At 31.3% G+C, this 18,089-nt stretch overlaps 1 protein-coding gene across 21 annotated transcripts in view; it reads right to left on the bottom strand.

Moving 5' to 3' along the window:
• LOC105233065 (voltage-dependent calcium channel type A subunit alpha-1) overlaps positions 1 to 18,089 on the bottom strand; it is a 183,804-nt gene that overhangs the window by 89,634 nt on the left and 76,081 nt on the right. For 11 of the 21 annotated variants that reach the window (XM_049454287.1, XM_049454295.1, XM_049454289.1 and 8 more), the window contains 9 exons: positions 17,935 to 18,074; positions 12,418 to 12,518; positions 11,522 to 11,677; positions 10,272 to 10,492; positions 7,967 to 8,070; positions 4,017 to 4,132; positions 3,559 to 3,618; positions 3,360 to 3,464; positions 2,780 to 2,803 (listed from right to left, as the gene is read on the bottom strand). In XM_049454287.1, the coding sequence (XP_049310244.1) occupies positions 2,780 to 2,803; positions 3,360 to 3,464; positions 3,559 to 3,618; positions 4,017 to 4,132; positions 7,967 to 8,070; positions 10,272 to 10,492; positions 11,522 to 11,677; positions 12,418 to 12,518; positions 17,935 to 18,074 (1,027 nt within the window). Of the gene's footprint in view, positions 1 to 2,779; positions 2,804 to 3,359; positions 3,465 to 3,558; positions 3,619 to 4,016; positions 4,133 to 7,600; positions 7,717 to 7,966; positions 8,071 to 10,271; positions 10,493 to 11,521; positions 11,678 to 12,417; positions 12,519 to 16,009; positions 16,111 to 17,934; positions 18,075 to 18,089 lie in introns of all 21 variants that reach the window. The other 10 variants (XM_049454291.1, XM_049454290.1, XM_049454300.1 and 7 more) reach the window with 6 other exon arrangements.

Below are 18,089 nucleotides of genomic sequence, written 5' to 3'. Positions count from 1 at the left end.
AACATGACTTATTAACATTACATTTCTGAAAGAAAATAAATTTGCACTAAATGGAGTTGGGTGTTTATATATTATTCGAGTTGTTGATTAAGTGACTGGTGAGTTTTAAATAGGCTGAGGAGATTTGGTATTGATTCGTGTGTAGAAAAATAAATTTCATTTTCATTTTACTTACACATCGTTTGATCATAATAATATTATGGATTTTTTGTATTTTTGTTGAGAAAAATAAGGAAATTAAAAAAATATATATTTTCAGCATTAATTATATGTAAAATTATTATTTGCATATCGAATTAATAGTTAAGTAAAATAAATGAAAGAAATAACGTAAAGAAGATATATAATAAAAAGATAGCGAAATTTCTAAAAGAACAGTATTTTCAATTATTGAATTATTAGACGTTCAAAAGACATTAAAAACTATTTATCAAACCAATCTTGGTTAGTACTTATTATTATATTTAGAAGGGATGACACATTTGTACATACATAAACAATTCAAGAAAACTAATTATTTACAATATATTAAATTTACATATGTACATACATATACACTGCCTTATGAGAAATTAGATTATTTGTCAAAACAAATCAAAGAAAATCGCAAAAAAACAGAACGAAGACTCTATGTACAGAAACCTGACATCTAGATAGTGTATTTTATTTGAAAACTATTATATCTCTATTTACGCCTTTCATATACAATAAATACATAAGAACTAATAAATAGTAGAGCAAATACTTATAGATATTATTTATTAACTGCGATTAACACGAAAATACATGAACACTGGTACGAAATATTCGTCATTAGCCGAACTTTGTGTAATGAGAGCTGGTCAAAAAAAAAAAATACGGAATGAACCTCAATAATCAACTGTTCAACGCCTCCTCCCAATAGACATTAGCGACGAAGTTGTCATTTAGCCTCTTGAAGACGACTTTCAAAATAATGGAAGCACTTATTGTTCTCGTATATTTCGCAAATATAAAACTTGATATTTCATAATAAATCACCGAGTTTCGAAATATTCGTATTCCTTGATTGATTAATTGTTATTATTTGCAATAAATCTTTCGTGAATGGAAAGTGTTTGCGCACAGTTGTGACATTATTTTCGTGGCTTGTAGCTATTTTTATAATGTTGTCAATGTGAATATATGAATATATGATAAAAAGGAGTTAAGACAACTCGACTCTAGCGCCACCTATGGTATACATGGTTTTTACGAATATTTTATTTTATACGAGTATGATAAATTTTGATCCAAACAAGAGTTAACGGACCACTGTAGCCATAGAAACTCAATGATCGGATTCAAGGGCTTTTATGGAAAGCTTTTTCATTTGTCGAGATATCTTAACGGATTATTGTCTAAGGCATTGATCAAATCTCCGAAGAACCGGAGAAATAAAACCGGTCCATCAAAATCAAGTACGTTCACCACACAAAAATATTCGATACTCCCTTATATTCCTAGATTTTTGGAAGAACACAACTTATACTTCACTTATTTTGAAGATTTACAGACAGACATTTCAAATCTCTTTACACTCATGCTCAAGACGCTGGTTGTAATGGATAGAAATGAATTTACTAACTACTAATATTATAAAAAATATAGTATAAACTCTACATCTTCTCTAAAAATTCTAAATTATAAATTTACATATTTTAATAAATATTCAGAACTATTACGTTGGGCTTAGTTTTTGGTGTTTATCGCTGGAACTGTGGCTATTAATTCAAGTAGAAGTAGTTGTGAGCATTTACGAAATGTTTTAACTGTATGAGAATTAGATATGTGTTGGACTGAATGTTCCATCCGGACATCCGATCCGAATTAAAAATCAAGTATTAAGTGAACCAGCTTTATTCACGAAGTTTGGAATTTTATAAATAGCGTGTTCTTACCACATTTGTTTGTTTCATTTAATATTCTAAATATTCTAGCGATGTAGAAACTATCTATTCTCATTACGAAATAAATGTGGAAATTACAAGATCCAAGATCAATAATTGCTACAGTTCTTGTGCTTTCGAATATGAGCGAAACCAATAATATAATTATCCATGGAACAAAGCCAAGGAATTAAAAATTCCAGAAGAATTTAATACATTTCAAAACTTTAAAAGAAAGACTTATCATTAAAATAATTAGCTTTTAGGAAAATAGCGCTGAAGTTATAATAGTTGGCCCAGAGGAATTGTCTGCCTAAGATCACATCTGACTTATTTCCCGCGTAAACTATCTGCCTTTATTTGTCCTCAAAAATTCAATAATATTGTGATTTCGTTGTCTGTCAGTTTCAATAATATTGAAATTCATGAAATTTTTAAACTATTCACTAATTGTAATGATAATGACAAACTCCAGACTGCTCTACTTAAACTTAATGCACAACATATAAAATGAGAAATTGATGAATATTAAACTAAAACGTTTATTAATATCAAATGAGAAGCTAGTTAAGATATATCTATTTATTTATATGGATCGCAATATATGTATGTATGTACTAAGGTATACACATATGTAAGTTTTTAAGTCTAAGGATTTTATTAGGTTAGCTAACTGTAGAATAGAATTCAGCGTTTTTGAAGTTATTTTCGCAGAAAAGCTTAACATTACATAATACAATTATTAAAGTAAACAAAATAGTTCGAAAAGTGTACGAAAATATTCAAATATTTGGGAATAAATATTTCACAATTAAAAACATTAACGCTGACTCAGAACTAAATGATTGAACAGAACGAAACAATAGATTTACCTTCATCGCCCTTTTCACCACCCTCTGTTGACACATATGTATTTATATATGGTGGAGCAAACATAAATGCCGTGTACCATATTATAAGTATACACATACATACGCATGTATTTAGGCGGTTTTTTTAAGTAATAAAACAACACAAGAGAGGAAAGACAAAAAACATAGAGATGAAAAGAAAAATTGTTCACAATGTGATCTCGAACAACAACAAAATTATAAATCAATTAATGCTTCATTGTTATAACGAAACATATCGGATGTAAAGGTGCTGCTTCGTGTAAGAATTGAAATAATTTTGTGTGCTCTGAGGAGCAACAACAATGTCGGCCATTTGCTCTCAAATCGGCTCTAACGGAATTTCGTGTGTGATTTTAGGTTTTCATACTGATAATGGTTTGTGAAACATGCAATTCTAAGTTGATTAGATATTTTGTAACATTTTTCAGTGTCAATATTCAATATTTTGTTAAAAATGCCAAGTTTCTTCGTTTCTGCTTACAATTTTGTGCAATTTCGTGCGTTAACGCTGTGAGTAATATTTTTAGGAAAATCTTTGTCAAATTTCAATATTACGTACCATCGTCCCCGTAGTCTTCTTCACCGTCCTCCTCTTCTGTGTCTGTTGACTTCGATTTGCCTAAGCTTTTCAGTTTTTTACGCTTCGCTGCATTTCTTCTCCGTGCTGCAATCGAATAACAGTTTATGTATATATGTTTGGGACATTTGTTGCTTTTGAAAGAGTTACAAGAGCATATTACTTTTTTGTAACGACTCACCCTCCATTATGTGCATTTTTTCCGCCTCAGTTGTACGCTCTTCGGCTAAGATCACTTCCTCTGCAAGTAGGCGCAAGATTAGTACGAAGAAAAAACGGTGTCAATTTACGGTAATTTTTTTGGTTTTTGTGCAAAATACATATGTATGCACCAACGGCAATGTTAAGCTACATTTGAAATATTCGTACATACATACTTATGTATTTGTAATTTAATAGCAGCACATAAAGTAAAGTTATTTAAGGTGTTCATGGTACCCGTTTCTATTTAAGTATATAACGTGTGTATATGTGTGTGTTAAGTATGTTAAATACTGTTTGAATAAGTAAAAATTGGTATTTTACAATGTGTTTTAACTGCCCAAAGAGTGTCATATGTGTAGCTATATTGTTTTCGATATTTCAAATCGTAAGTGTTTAGGTTAAATACGAGTATGTAGGTGTAACTCAATACTATACCAGCTTTACAAATCCATTCAACATAGCCGTTCAATTCTCTTTCTAGCTGATGTTGTCTTCTAAGTTTAAGAAACTCTTGTCTATTTTCTACTTTTTCACGTTCTTTTGCGAATTCACTACAAAAAATAATTACACAAAAACAATATACATACAGGAATGGTAGTTATAATTGCAAGTGTTAGTTCTTCGACTTGTTTAATTGTAATACTATATATATGTATGCATGTAAAATTTTGAATATGCTTGTAAGTAGACTGCAAGTGATTAAATTCTTTGCGCATACTTTATTGTATAATTACAGTAGAACCAACTTAGAAAAACCAAATGATAAAAACGAAATTTCGAAGGGAAATCAATGGACACAATTTATATCGAATGTAAATAGAAATATGGCAACTTATAAATATCTAGTAAAGAGTAAGTTAAATATCGGGAGCTATGTGCTTTGTATTTACTTTCATCAACAGTGTATGTTTGTAGCATATTCTAGTCGAAAACAGTAATATTCGCCGTTAATGCGCCAATTAATCAACTAATTTAAATATTAACAAAATTACTTTTAATAGGGTTATGTACCATATATTACATAGTTTTGGCACAAGTACTGTGCTGCGGACATGGCGCAAGTCAAAAATTCACCGGAATTTTTATTTATCGTACAATCTTAACCTTCAAATGGAACACCGGTCAAAACGTGAACGAGGAGCCAAAGCGGTAACTTCTTTGACGGAATTCCTTAAGAAAGCGTAAGAATATAACTACAGAAATTAATAAGTCTTGCAGATCTATACCGCTATGACCTCCATGTAAAGTCATGCTGTAGTATGCAGGTAAGGCACATAAAAGAAAATACTTTGACTTTTTCAGTCAGGTTATCGCCCAATAAGATAACTTAAAAAGCTTGATTAATTATTTGATTAAAAATCCCGGAGAAAAGGTATATAAAACCAAAACAACTAAAAGCTGGTTGCACCACAAAATTTAAGGGTTTAGTAAATGATCTTCCATAGCACCAGACTTCAAACGTATCGTTTTCAAATCATAGTGAGAATCAAATGTGTAAAAAATTCACCTCCGAAATTAGGTAAGCCTTAAAAAGGTACTTATTGTAACGGCGTCATCATTGTTCAACTTAGAGATATCAAGCAAGTGTTCTCCTAACTTCTATTAGAACTAATTTAAATGTTTAAAATCTCTAAGCTTTATTAAAAATATCTTAACTTTAAAATTTATTTAGTGTATACGAAATTCCATAACAAAACTACCATTGTTTTCGACAAGAAACTTTCGGATGTGTATCGCTGTGTGCTGTCCTACATAGGTTAGTTTTCGCACATTTAAAAACGTTTTCTGGAAAACGAAGTTATATAGTTAAATAATAAAAGTTGTTGTGTACCACTGAAAGTGTAGTGGGAGGGAATATGTTAATGTTCGTTTTACGTGTGTTCAAGTAAAAACTATGTATGTGTAATGAGAATGAATGGAATATGAGTTATTGCAGTCGAAATTGCCGCGCCGCTCTCTTGTCATTTGCATGTGAAAACAGTTAACAGTAAGACAAATTGTATTCGATAAAATATCTTATGCGGATCCATTCTTCAATATACCAAGATTTTAGTTTACTTATTTTAGAAGATATTTTGTTTTGACCAGATCCGCTAAAGTTTCAACGTTTTTACAACAAAATTGTATACTTCTACATTTTTTACTCCCATGTTATTGCTATAGAGTATATTAGTTTTATTCACCTAACAACTAATCGAGTTATACTCGTATAAAGGGATATGTATCTATAAAAGAGCTAGACGTCCATGCAAGCGATAACTTTAGTAAAAATTGAGAAATCTTAATGGAACTTGGTATACATTATCACCAAAAAATACGCGAAAATTGTAATTAAATTCTTCGGTAAATAATATTTTAAATTATTTAAAATTTATTTTGCCAAGTTGGTTGGACTGTCCTTAATTAGTATACCAAATATAAGCGCGATCTGTCAACCAGTTCGTTAACAGCAGTTGCGATTTTTACAATGGATAAAAATATCAAACAAATTTTTTATTTATAACCAAATTTCGTGGGCGGAATCGTTGCGAATGTTGGAAAAGGCTTATTCAGTTCAGTCAAGAGCCTACAAGTGGTACAAAGCCTTCAAAGACGGTCGAGAGATCGTTGAAGACATGCCTCGTTCTGAACGACATTCGAGCTCTTCATTTAATGAAAATACTAAACCCGTAAAGGATATGGTGCTTGAAAATTGTCAGGCAAGTGTTAGAGAGTTAGCAAGAGAGCTCGACATCTCTTGCGAGTACCGAGAATAATTTTGGTGGATATTTTGGGTATGAAACGCGGTCTTGATCGACTCGTCCCGATATAGCTGAATTTTTTTTCATAAACAGTACGATTGCGACCGAATTTAATGTCAAACCACAATGAGTATGTTAATGTTTTTTGGTACCCGAGAGGAGTGATATTTCAAATGAAATAAATTTTTCCGTACATTCATTACGAAGTGTCCTAAATTGCTGCGAGATTAGTTAATTAAATTAATTACAAATGGAAATTGAAGTTTTCTAAATCCTTTTCTTTTAAAGACGGAATAACCAATAATTTCAACAGTTATTTGATCTGCATACTTTCTGATGAACTGGTCACCCAGAGTTTTAGATTATAAATAAAAATGAAGGATGTATGCATGTTATTATGAAGGTGTATTCTAAAAGTAACGGGGAATATTTGTGTATAACTTAACTCTGCTTTATATGTACATTGTACAAGTGTTTTTGATTTGTATGAGAAGGATTTCCGAAGTGCGCTCTTAACTGTAAAATGTGCATTAGCAATTATTGTTATTGTTATTATTGCTTAAATTTCAGTGTATAACAATAGCCGGCAAATTTGGATTTGGTTGTGTAGTTTATGTAAATGTAAAAATAGAGTATTTGTGTATTTATGGATATTTTTCTCTTTCGAAACTATTTTTCGTTACGTAAAATGCATAACACATTCACATTGCAGCACAAACAAACAAAACTTTCGGCAACACATTCAGTAACCCGCATCTCAAACATATTTTCAATTAATCGATACTAAACTGGTATTCTAACAACGGTTAACATTTCCGGGAGTGGCTATATTCAAAATAAGACTTTCAAAACTCTGGTTCCATATACATACAAACACGCATTGGTTAAAGTGATTCAGGAGTTACTTAGAATTTCCGGTAATGATTACTTGTTTGGCATACACTTGGAACTGAAACCAACTAGCATGAATATACTAACAGGTAAATTCATGTACCATAACTTTATAGGGGCTGTTTATATAGTTAGTACGAGTAGAAGTACGAGTAGATTATTTGTATTTTTGTATATTATTTGGATGCTTGTTATGTACTGCTGGCACAACAAATTTTGGTGGTGAGGAATAAGCGTTACTGACGGGTGTATTTCATATTTTCTAATTATGTTCTGAATCTATATTGAGGGGGTATGTATATGGTGGTGGTAGTGTTTGCGGTACTAGGTTTAAAACGCTTTCTGTCATAACTGTTATTTGTTTTACAAAAAAGGTATGTCAAAAACCTGCTTGTGTTATCCAATCGAGATATGAAACCATGGCAGTTTGAAACATGGTGCGAAAACGGCATTTTTGAAACTCCATGCGACGTTCGACACGATTACGTTCATTCGAAAACTCACTGCACAAAATATTTTCGGGCATTATAGCAATTCAAAAATAATTTTTTTGTTTGGTTTGGTTTGGTTCGTTTCAGATTACAGCAAAAGAACATATAAATTAGAAAAGATTGTTAAATTAAAGAAAATAGAAAATTATTTGAAAAGATATGCAACAATCAATACTAACTTATTCATATAAATGAATGTAAAAGAAATTATATAAATTTCGATAATCGCTGATTTACTGCAGTATTTGAAAAATCAACTTACCCGCTAAGGACACCGAGAACTAAGTTGAGCATAAAAAATGAGCCTATAACTATAAGAGGCACGAAATATATCCAATTAAATGCTGAACCTAAAGCGTCGTTGGTCTGCAAGAATAATCATGGTGAAGATATATTAATCTAAGGATAATCAAAACAGTTAAGTTGCAAATATAATTTGAAAGAAAAAATTTACAAAAAACGAAAATAACAAAAGGAAAATGCTTCTCTAAACATTTCCTTATATACATACGTACGTATATACGGTTTGTACACTTACGAATAAGCTATGGAGAGAAAAACTTGTAGACAAACGGCTCACCATTAATAATTCAACAAACATTTATTTAAATATGTACTTGGATTTAATAAGTTGTTATTATCAGTGTAGGAAAAAATTAACTTGAAAATTTTGACAGCCAATCAACTTTTAATGTTATTGCTACAAAATTATTCGAATTTAGCCCACTATTTGTATGAAATGTATTTGTGTTATTAGCCAAATTTATATTTCTCCGATTAATTTCATATGGTATTCAACACAAAATGCTTTGAATTAAAAAATAATTTACGGAAAAATCTTGTGTGTGTAATTACTTAATAGTTATGTTAATGGACAGTTTAAAAAATATACATGTGTGTGAAGATTGATAGTCTAAAGAATATAATACAAGCACACACTAAGAAATTCGACTTTGATGCATTCCGGTTATCGAAAATGAATGTGAGAACAAATAAAGCAACAATAAGGCATATTTTATTTTTTCAGACTGGAATGTACCTATAGATTTAGGACTTCTTGAATATTACTGGAATTAAACGCTGTTCGAATAATTTATGAACGAAGTTTTCTTGTCAGAAGAATAGTTGAAGCTTCTGTCACAATCATTTTGTATCTAAAGCATAAATGATAGGGCCACTAACTGTATGAGTGTGTTGCTCAAAATCAGTTGTTGTTCCGGAAACTAGTAATACTGTGTGCAATCTGATATTGCATGATCCTCATGATCGAGATTGAGGCAACTATAGGCATTAGTGAGACCAGCAACTGAGTGTATAGTTGCATGAACATTTCACTGTAAACAATTTTTTCAAAAACAGTCTCGTTAATATTTGTTTTTGTACTCTAATCCCGAAATTTAAAAGGGAACCCCAACAGCAAGACTCTGGATATGTAATCAAAAATAGGAGGACAAGCGTCCTCCTCGAAAACATTTAACACAAGTAAAAAAACTAATAATAAACATAAAACAATTAAAATCTTTTTACCAAAAATTTTTCAGAATTCAATTTCAAATTCAAAACTGTGAATTTTTTGATATTCTTGACTGTTATCTATCTATTATTATATATCTTTTTTGTACCTAAGCAATGCTGAAAATAAAAGAATGCATAACCTTGTAAAATTATGTAATTCGCCAGAGAATGCATCAAAGGGAAAATCTTAATTAATGAGCGTGTGTTTAGTTGAAAAGAGTGCATCTAAAAATTACATACAACTATGATAGAAGTTTACACAAACAGCATTCACCTTCATCTGTAGCTCACTATCATATATGATAGGCAATTCTGTATTAGGTAAATCATTATCCACTAATTAAGAATTTAAAAATTTATTTAAAATACATACAGCAAGGACCGGGAAAGGCTGCTGTCAATTTAAAATAAAAAGTGTAATAACGAAGAAGTTACCACACATTCTAAAATGTACGATAAACTAAGAATATGTATAATTAAGTCGATGAAAGCCTTACTCCGGTCCTTATATTGTATTTAAATAGAAAGAAATAGGAGAAGTTTGGACATAGACATACACACATCGAGGAGTAGAGGGCATTCGAAAAAAGTGGGTTGCTTCTATAATATTTTGCAGCCTGACGACACAAAAGTAATTAGAAGTGGAAAATGCAAAAGAAAACGGACGAAGACGCACAATAAACTCAATTGGAGAAATTTACAGCTGCACATTTTAGTTGCGTATAAATACGGAGAGTTTAGTAATGGATCAAATGCATAGAGGCAATTCATACCATATTTTTACTTTTTGACAAAACACTGATCAATATTGATTTAATATGATGAGAGTAGTTTCAAATCAAATTTATAACTAATTGTCTTGAATAATTTTCATTGAGTGAACACTAAAATTTGCATAGCATTTCATTAAAGTTTAGCAGCAGTTAATTACAAATATGGGGAAGACATACAAATTGTGGCGATACGTAAATACGTGTGTATTTCTAGCGTTTGTTTTATACAATTATGATTTTTTTTATTTTCTATTTTTTGAGTTATTTAATTTAATTTACCCAATACAGTATTGCTGTCCAGCCCTCCATTGTGATACATTGGAACACAGTCAACATGGCAAAGCCGATATTATCAAAACTAGTAATGCCCCAATTTGGCCCTTCCCATTTATCCAGACACATACTCGTGTTATAATCACATGTGAATGAACCAGTCGCTCTCATCGATGAATTATCCGAGTAGCAGGGTGTCTCTGATTCGCCTTCCTTAACGGACCTTCCTACAAGTAAAAGGAGTAAAAAGAAGATAAATATGAAATATCATTACATTTTAAGACAAAATAATCTGCAACAAGTCTTAATATGTAAGTATATTCACTAAACTCATTAAAAAATAAATTTAGTGACTTTTTATTGTATTGTATTGTATTATAAAAAGTTTTATTTTTTAATAAAACAAAAACGTTTTGGGATACCAATGACATTCTTTATTCCTGGGAAAGGACATTAGCATGTACTCTATGAACATCCCGAAAAAATTACGGTTCGGTGCGGTTTAAGGGTCGGCGGCGGCATAGGGCCATACTTCTTCCGTGATAATAAAGATCGGTACGTTACTGTGAATGGGAATTGCTACCGCTCAATGATAACCGAATATTTTTGGACCGAACTGGATGATATGGACTTGGACAATATGTGGCTCCAACAGGACGGCGCCACAAGACACAAGACTGTGGGGCAATGTCAAGTTTATGGTCTATTACAGCAAAATCGGCCGATTTATGCTTGAAAACCGTCGAAAATTGCGTTCATCATATGGACTTCTGCAAGCGTGCCCGTGGTGGCCACGCAAAAGAAATCAAGTTCCATACATAATGACATCGAATCTACTTTTAAAGAAATGAAGAATTTCATTGATATCTCAAACTGTTTTTATTTTAGCGCCTTTATTGAAAATCCCTATATTTATGAATATAAAAGGTAACAACTTTTTCCCGTAAAAGAGATTATGGTTATAGGTGGCAACTACAGTTTTTTATGAAATGAAGATATGAAACCATTATTTAGAAAATAAAAAAAGATGTGACTCTTCCATATGAATGTTAAATTAACAATTTTAACAATCGCAAAAGAAATCTTTAAGATAGACACAATTGGTTTGGCATTAATTTCAATGAAAAAACTGAAACTTACCAAAATTTCTTTGTAATTGTTTAGATTCTTGAGTCAAGGTTAATTTGGTTTACATAAACTTTGTTTCGCTCTTTTAACTAGGAAAGGATATATGATAATACCATCCGTGTACTTACTCAGATCTTCCAAACTATAACAAGTTTTATGCAGGGCACCCGAATAGAACTCGAGTCCGATGATTGCAAATATAACGATCGCAAACAAGACTAAAAGTCCAATTTGAAGCAACGGCGCCATAGCCTTTATAATGGATTTTAAAACTACTTGTAGACCTGCGTTTCCATGTCGTCCCGATTATCAAGCAGCACATCAGTGTGAAGCAGCAGTTGAATTGTGTAAACATTTACCATGTGGGAGGGAAATGTTATATTAGTGAGGGTAAAATACCATACTTTATTTAAACAAAATTTCGAAATTAATAATGACGCTAAAAAAAGAAAGTTCAATAAAACTAAAAAACGAAAACTAATATGTTTCTAGAAATACTATTTTCTTAAATGTGAATAGTAAAGAAATATAGATTCGATTAGAGCTTCTTTGGGTTTATAGAATTTGATCAGTATACAATTAAAGTTATTTCTTTACTCGAAATTTCTTAACAATTGTTAATTTTTATGTTTTGGTGACTTCAATTTGTACAAATACTTAAACAAATTTCTCAGAAAAACTTAGGCTGTAACATTCATAAAAAAATTTCACGTATACAATGATATGTAAGTATCGCCGATTTTGACCGTATTCTGGAAGCATATTTCATTACTTTTCACAAGCAAAGATTAAACATAATAAAACTGCTTCTAGCTATTTTTTCAATTTCTGCTAATCTTTATATTCGAAATTGTACAACATATAGCTAAAACAAATCAACTAAACTAAACTCAACTAAACTTCGAAGAAATTATATTTGCATAGAATATTTATAAAAACGAGTATGCGTATATATTTAAATCACTACAAGGATAAATAGTTAAACGTTTGAACATTAGCGCTTACAACTAATGAAACTACTCACTAGGAATTCCAGAGACTAATTTTAAGGGCCTTAGCACACGTATAGCCCTTAATGTTTTTAGATCTACCTCAATCCATTTTTGTGGGAGCAGTGCCATAAATCTGATATTGTTTCGAATATGCAAGTGTTTTGTTGTTGTTTATTGGAAATTGTTAAGTTTTGTTTATGTTTTTTGATTTTTGATTTAGTGTACAAGTATATTTTGATTTTAGTGGAATTTCGTTTCAAAGAGATAATTTTTATTTGGCAAAATGTTCCGATTGTATGACATGGCATAAGTTGTGTTTAGTAGCAAATGAATTATGTATATAGTGGCAAAGGAGGATATAAAAGAACAACATATAAATTAATAAATATTGCAAATTTAAATATATATGCATATATACTAAGCGAGTATATTCAATTTGTACAAAATTTTCAACTAAAATCAAATGTAGAGTGCATCGTGAGTTTTTTTTTTTTATTAATGTTCTTTTGAATACACCTATGGCTTTGGGATGGTGAGGAAAATCAACAATGAATATACCACATAGAGACATAAAACACAATTTGGTGAGCAATTATTTATAATTACTGATTTACAAAAAAAGAAAACTTTTAAACGGCTCAATACAATCAGGTACAGGTTATATGAGCTAAATAACGAGAAATGAGAACTGAGTCTAAAAAGCACATAAATTGTTTGCCAAATGAAAATTATTTATACAACAATATACATATGTATATGTATATCTAAGTTAATAGAATCACAACGTCTACGAATACACGATTTTTTAGATTACTTTGTGAACATGAATGAATATACAAGTATTTGCATAATGAAACATATTTTTTAATATTTAATTTTTTACAGTTACATATATTGATATTCCACACACACGAAAAGGAACCAAAGCAGTGAGACTGTCGTCAAATTACTTAATTTTGAAAGCAAAACTGCAGAATTCAGTTCGAAAATATGGCAATAAGAATTGTTTTAGTAGTGAAATCGCGCAAATTTGCTTTATATATACATATATATGTATATATATATGTAGAAAGTAACCTGACAACAGCAAAAGTCAATAAACTAAATTTAATAATTGCAATAATCCATTTGTTGCCTGTTGAGTCAGTTTTTAGGAAATTTTATTCCCTTAAATGTTAGTATAGACACCATTTAGCATTACGTTTAGTGTAAATTGTGTAAATATGGACATGCGAAGCGTGTAAGTCGAGATATTAGTAGGTTACCATATGTTCACAAATAGCATTATTAATGTAATAACTATAAGAAACTGGAAAGAAAGTACATAAGTATTCTATTGAAATATTTTCAATTTCGAATAAGTAAGCCAAAATGCAATAAAGCCAGAAAAGCTTCGCACAATAAAATATTGAACAACATTAGCGCCCTGTCACCTACTGAACAGGAATCCGGCTGACATTTAGTTGTCTTGAAAGCAAATAAACTTCAAAGTAAAAAAGCTTGCATTACTATACCCTTGAAACAAGTTACGCTACATAGTAACCTGGTTTGGTGGAAAGGCATTGGATATAAATAAGCAGAACCTATCAACATTTGGAATCACACCAAATAGTTTTTGCCTTTAATATGACTCAAACCACAGTATTTACACTCTCCAGTTGTATACGAGTACAGTATAGCATAATAGTGTAAGGAGTATTTATATGTGCCGTTTAGAGGTATTGAAACGCTGTTCAAGAAACTAAAACTTCGAAAATAAAAATGATAATAAACTAGGTTTCTACTTCTAATATATTAAATTCGCTACACACACTCTCGCCCGCTTATACCTTCGTAATATTTAAAAGTAAGGTCGCGTTTTATTACAGACGTTTCACTACCACAACATTTTCTCTACACCCGATCTACAACTAGCTCTAAATATCTAGGTGTTTTCAGAGAACTACTTTTTTTGCTTACCCACTGCCGAGCACACAGACAAGTTTAGCGATAATTTTACGATAGACAATCAGTTTTGTTTTATATGTGTAAATATGTATATGTTCTAATTTTATTTCTATAGCATATAATATGTTCCACTATAAGTTAAATCTCTGGCTTCTGTTGTTTAAATTTATGTAATTATAAACTTTGAAAAATCTAAAAAAATAGTATTAATTGTTGTTCGAGCAATCTTCATGTCTAGTACATAATATCTGAGCAATGGTTCAAAGACACATACTCGTATATTTATTTAACTGAAATAATGTTCGGAAAAAATCACAGAATTTGGATACAAGTGGTATTCACGAAATCTTACTAGTATATATCAACATATTTTGACAAGTGATATTTTTGAGGTTACCAAAATGTAGAAAGGATTCGTATATTTCATTAAAAAAAAATTGTTTATAACAGACACCAACTTTTAATGTTATGTGTACATATGCCTTAAAAAATCCTTTTCGTGTTAGTTTTGATTTTGGACAAAAATTGTAGTATTACCATCCGTCGGAAAGCAAAGAAAACAATGTGCACCAAATTAAAAGTATTTCCAGCGTGTCTGCTAAAAAATGTTTGAAAATAAAACTGCAAGTTATTAAACAAGTTACACTGAGCTAAATAAAGAGTGATCATTTTCAAGGTTCCCTAATGTTTATTATCACTCGAAAGAGCATTATTTTGATAAATTTTTAGAAGACTATCTCTTTCAAATGTTGGCCTCGGCTACATCTCAGATGGTCCATCAGTTCAGTTCAATTTTCGATGACTCGTTTGAGCATTTCGACTAGTAACGGGCGAATGACACGTGTAATGTTTTGTTCCAAAGCCTGAATTGAAGCGGGATTGTATGCATAGACTTGACTTTATATGTTCCCTCAGGAAAAAGTCAAATGGTGTGATATAACACAATCTCGGTGGCCAATCGACCGTCCAAAACGTGAAATTCTCTGCTCACCGAAGTGTTTGCTCAACGAATCTATTGTACGATGCAATGTATGGGAAGTGGCGCCATCTTGTTGAAACCAATTGTCGCCGAAATCACGAACTTCAATATTAGGCATCAAATAGTCGGTTATCATGGCTCGATAACGATCGCCATTGACGGTTACATTCTCACCGGCATTCTTAACAAATTTGGAGCGATGATTTCATCGGCCCACAAACCACACCAAACCATTATTTATTATTATTTATTTTAGGTACTCTATACGGTCAGGTATTAGCATCCTCCCGTCTCAATAACATATTTTTCCTAATTTTAGCTTAATCCTATATTTAGTGATTTCAAATACTTAACACACAAAGGTACATATCGATGGCATTTGCTTAAAATATAGCACAAAACGCGAGTTGACGTCTTTGAACACATTGCTCTGTGGATATTTAATGCTTGCGAACTAGTTTCGTCAGGATGGTTTTAAATTTGTAATCACATAGACATAGATAAATTTAGCTAAACAAATATTTTTCTAACTCAGCACTAGAATTTCTCTATAAGAAATTGAATAAACTTTCACTTAAATATGTATTCTTCTAATTATGTTATCTATGTAAATTGCTATGTTCTGGCCTACGAATATAGTATGTAAGTACGTTTCCTGTGATAACTATGTATATGTACACGTACGCTAGAAGGCTTACTTGGAATTCTTGAAACGAGTTTGAGTGGCCGGAGTACCCGAAACGACCTCAACATACGCAGATCGACATCTATATTGGCCTCGGCGAAGATCGTCATAGCGCTACATACCCACCACACGCCCAGGCACACGTGCGCACACACCCACATACAATGGTGGTCATGCATGCATTGCAATTATTATTATTTTTTTTACATTTTAATAGCGTGCAAGAATTTGTATGTATTTAGTTGGTAGATTAGCATCGATCAGCAGCATATTTGTGTGCAATGGTGTTTGGGGTTTTGAATTTGGCAATAATAACGTCACGTTTTTTTGCAGTTGTAAAATAAATAATTGGCAAAATAAATTACAAAGAAAAATAATAACCAAAACAAAAACCGAAAGTTAATTTTTTCAAACACAATCAAGTGTACATACATGCACACAATATAGTTGTAATAAATACGTATATTTATAAAATTGAAAATAAGGTGGAAGAGAAGCGTAGATAATGCATAGATTAAATTGAGTGATTTTGCATGAGAGTTGTGTATATTAATGACTTTATAGTAATAGTTGGAATAACAAAAATATTTTCGGATATACTATATTCTCAATTGCAACTGAAACTAAGATGGCTAGAACTTAATTAAGGGGGAGCCTGCTTTAGAAGCTTAAAAAATTCATTTTTTTAATTTTTTTTGCTTAAATCTCTTTAAAAATTGTCTAAGAATATGTCCCCAAAATTATAGATAGATCTTGGAAATATTGTCGAAGCTAGAAGGGAAATAGTGAACGAGCGTCACTTTTTTTATAATTTTCCTAGTTTAACTAGAAGATAAGTTTTAACAGATATGAATCTCTCTCAATTTTTTGTTTCAGATAGAAATTACGACCTGCATCCTGCCCGCAGCCCATGCGCGATGCATCGGGCAATTGCTACCCAAAGGCAGAATATAAAAGTTTTCTTATCCAAAAAAATTTTCGGATGATGTTTAAATATATAACTACAAGCCCTAGAAAAAATCGATTTTTTGAAACCTCTAAAGAAACTTTTTGCGGACTTCGGGCGTATTTTTTGGAAAACTTGGTATATCATATCACGAACGCAGTTAGAACTTCAAGTCTTATTTATAGTTAAAACACACGTTGGATGCTAAGGTATCGTTGGAGAAATCGATGAACTTCAAAAAGATTATGCATCACGAGTTTCTTTTCGGACTTTTTTAAAACCCCCAAAAGAAGATCATTCTATTGAGAACGTAAAAAAATAATTGAAAATGTGTGTAATAGCTCGACATGTGACGACTTAACGTTTAATTAAATATGTCTCACATAATATCAATAATCATTCAACTAGCAAATTTCAAAATTGTTGAAGAGAAACGTCTAAAATTCAGCTTTTTCGACAAATTAGATTAAAGTTAATTGGAAGACATTTCATATATAACTCATCGAAGTGTATTAAATATTGCTATACTTTCAGACTGAATTGTAAAATAACAATAACCACTAAACGATCTATGGTTGAAGGAGCGAGGAATAAAAAATATTTCCCAACAATGGCTTCTATATATTTATAGATCAATATCTCTTTATAGTGTTTCAAATTTTATAGCCAAGTTACAAGCATAACTTCGTTCATTCCTGACCGAATAAGTGCATTGAGTTGTGAACCGAAAAAGAAAATAGTTGCAAGAAAAGGGCAATGCAGCAACAATAGAACATGCTTGTCGTTATGAGTGATGATAATAAATAATGGTGAATATTTTACGTGTTATTGAGTAATATTACTTATATACAGGTGTTGTAAATGTTCAAATAGATAGATCGTATGAGATCCGATCAAAAAACCCATCGCCAAGGATTTTAGTATTTGTTGAAACAGCAACAACAACAATAGGTATTTTATGCAAGTGTTCGGATTGAAATCAAAATATTTACCCCGTTACTACGACGATAAAATCCATGATGTTCCAAATATTCCTGAGGTAGGAGTGTTTATGCAGAACAAGCCCTAGGGCAAGGATCTTGAGCGATGCTTCTACACAGAAAATGCATAAAAAATAGGTCTCCGTTTTTTCCTAGATTCGTAAAAA

This window comes from Bactrocera dorsalis, chromosome 4 (assembly GCF_023373825.1).
Source record: "Bactrocera dorsalis isolate Fly_Bdor chromosome 4, ASM2337382v1, whole genome shotgun sequence".
Taxonomy (NCBI): Eukaryota; Metazoa; Arthropoda; class Insecta; order Diptera; family Tephritidae; genus Bactrocera; species Bactrocera dorsalis.
Note: the sequence above shows the minus strand (reverse complement) of the source record. Positions and strands in the feature narration are given on the sequence as shown.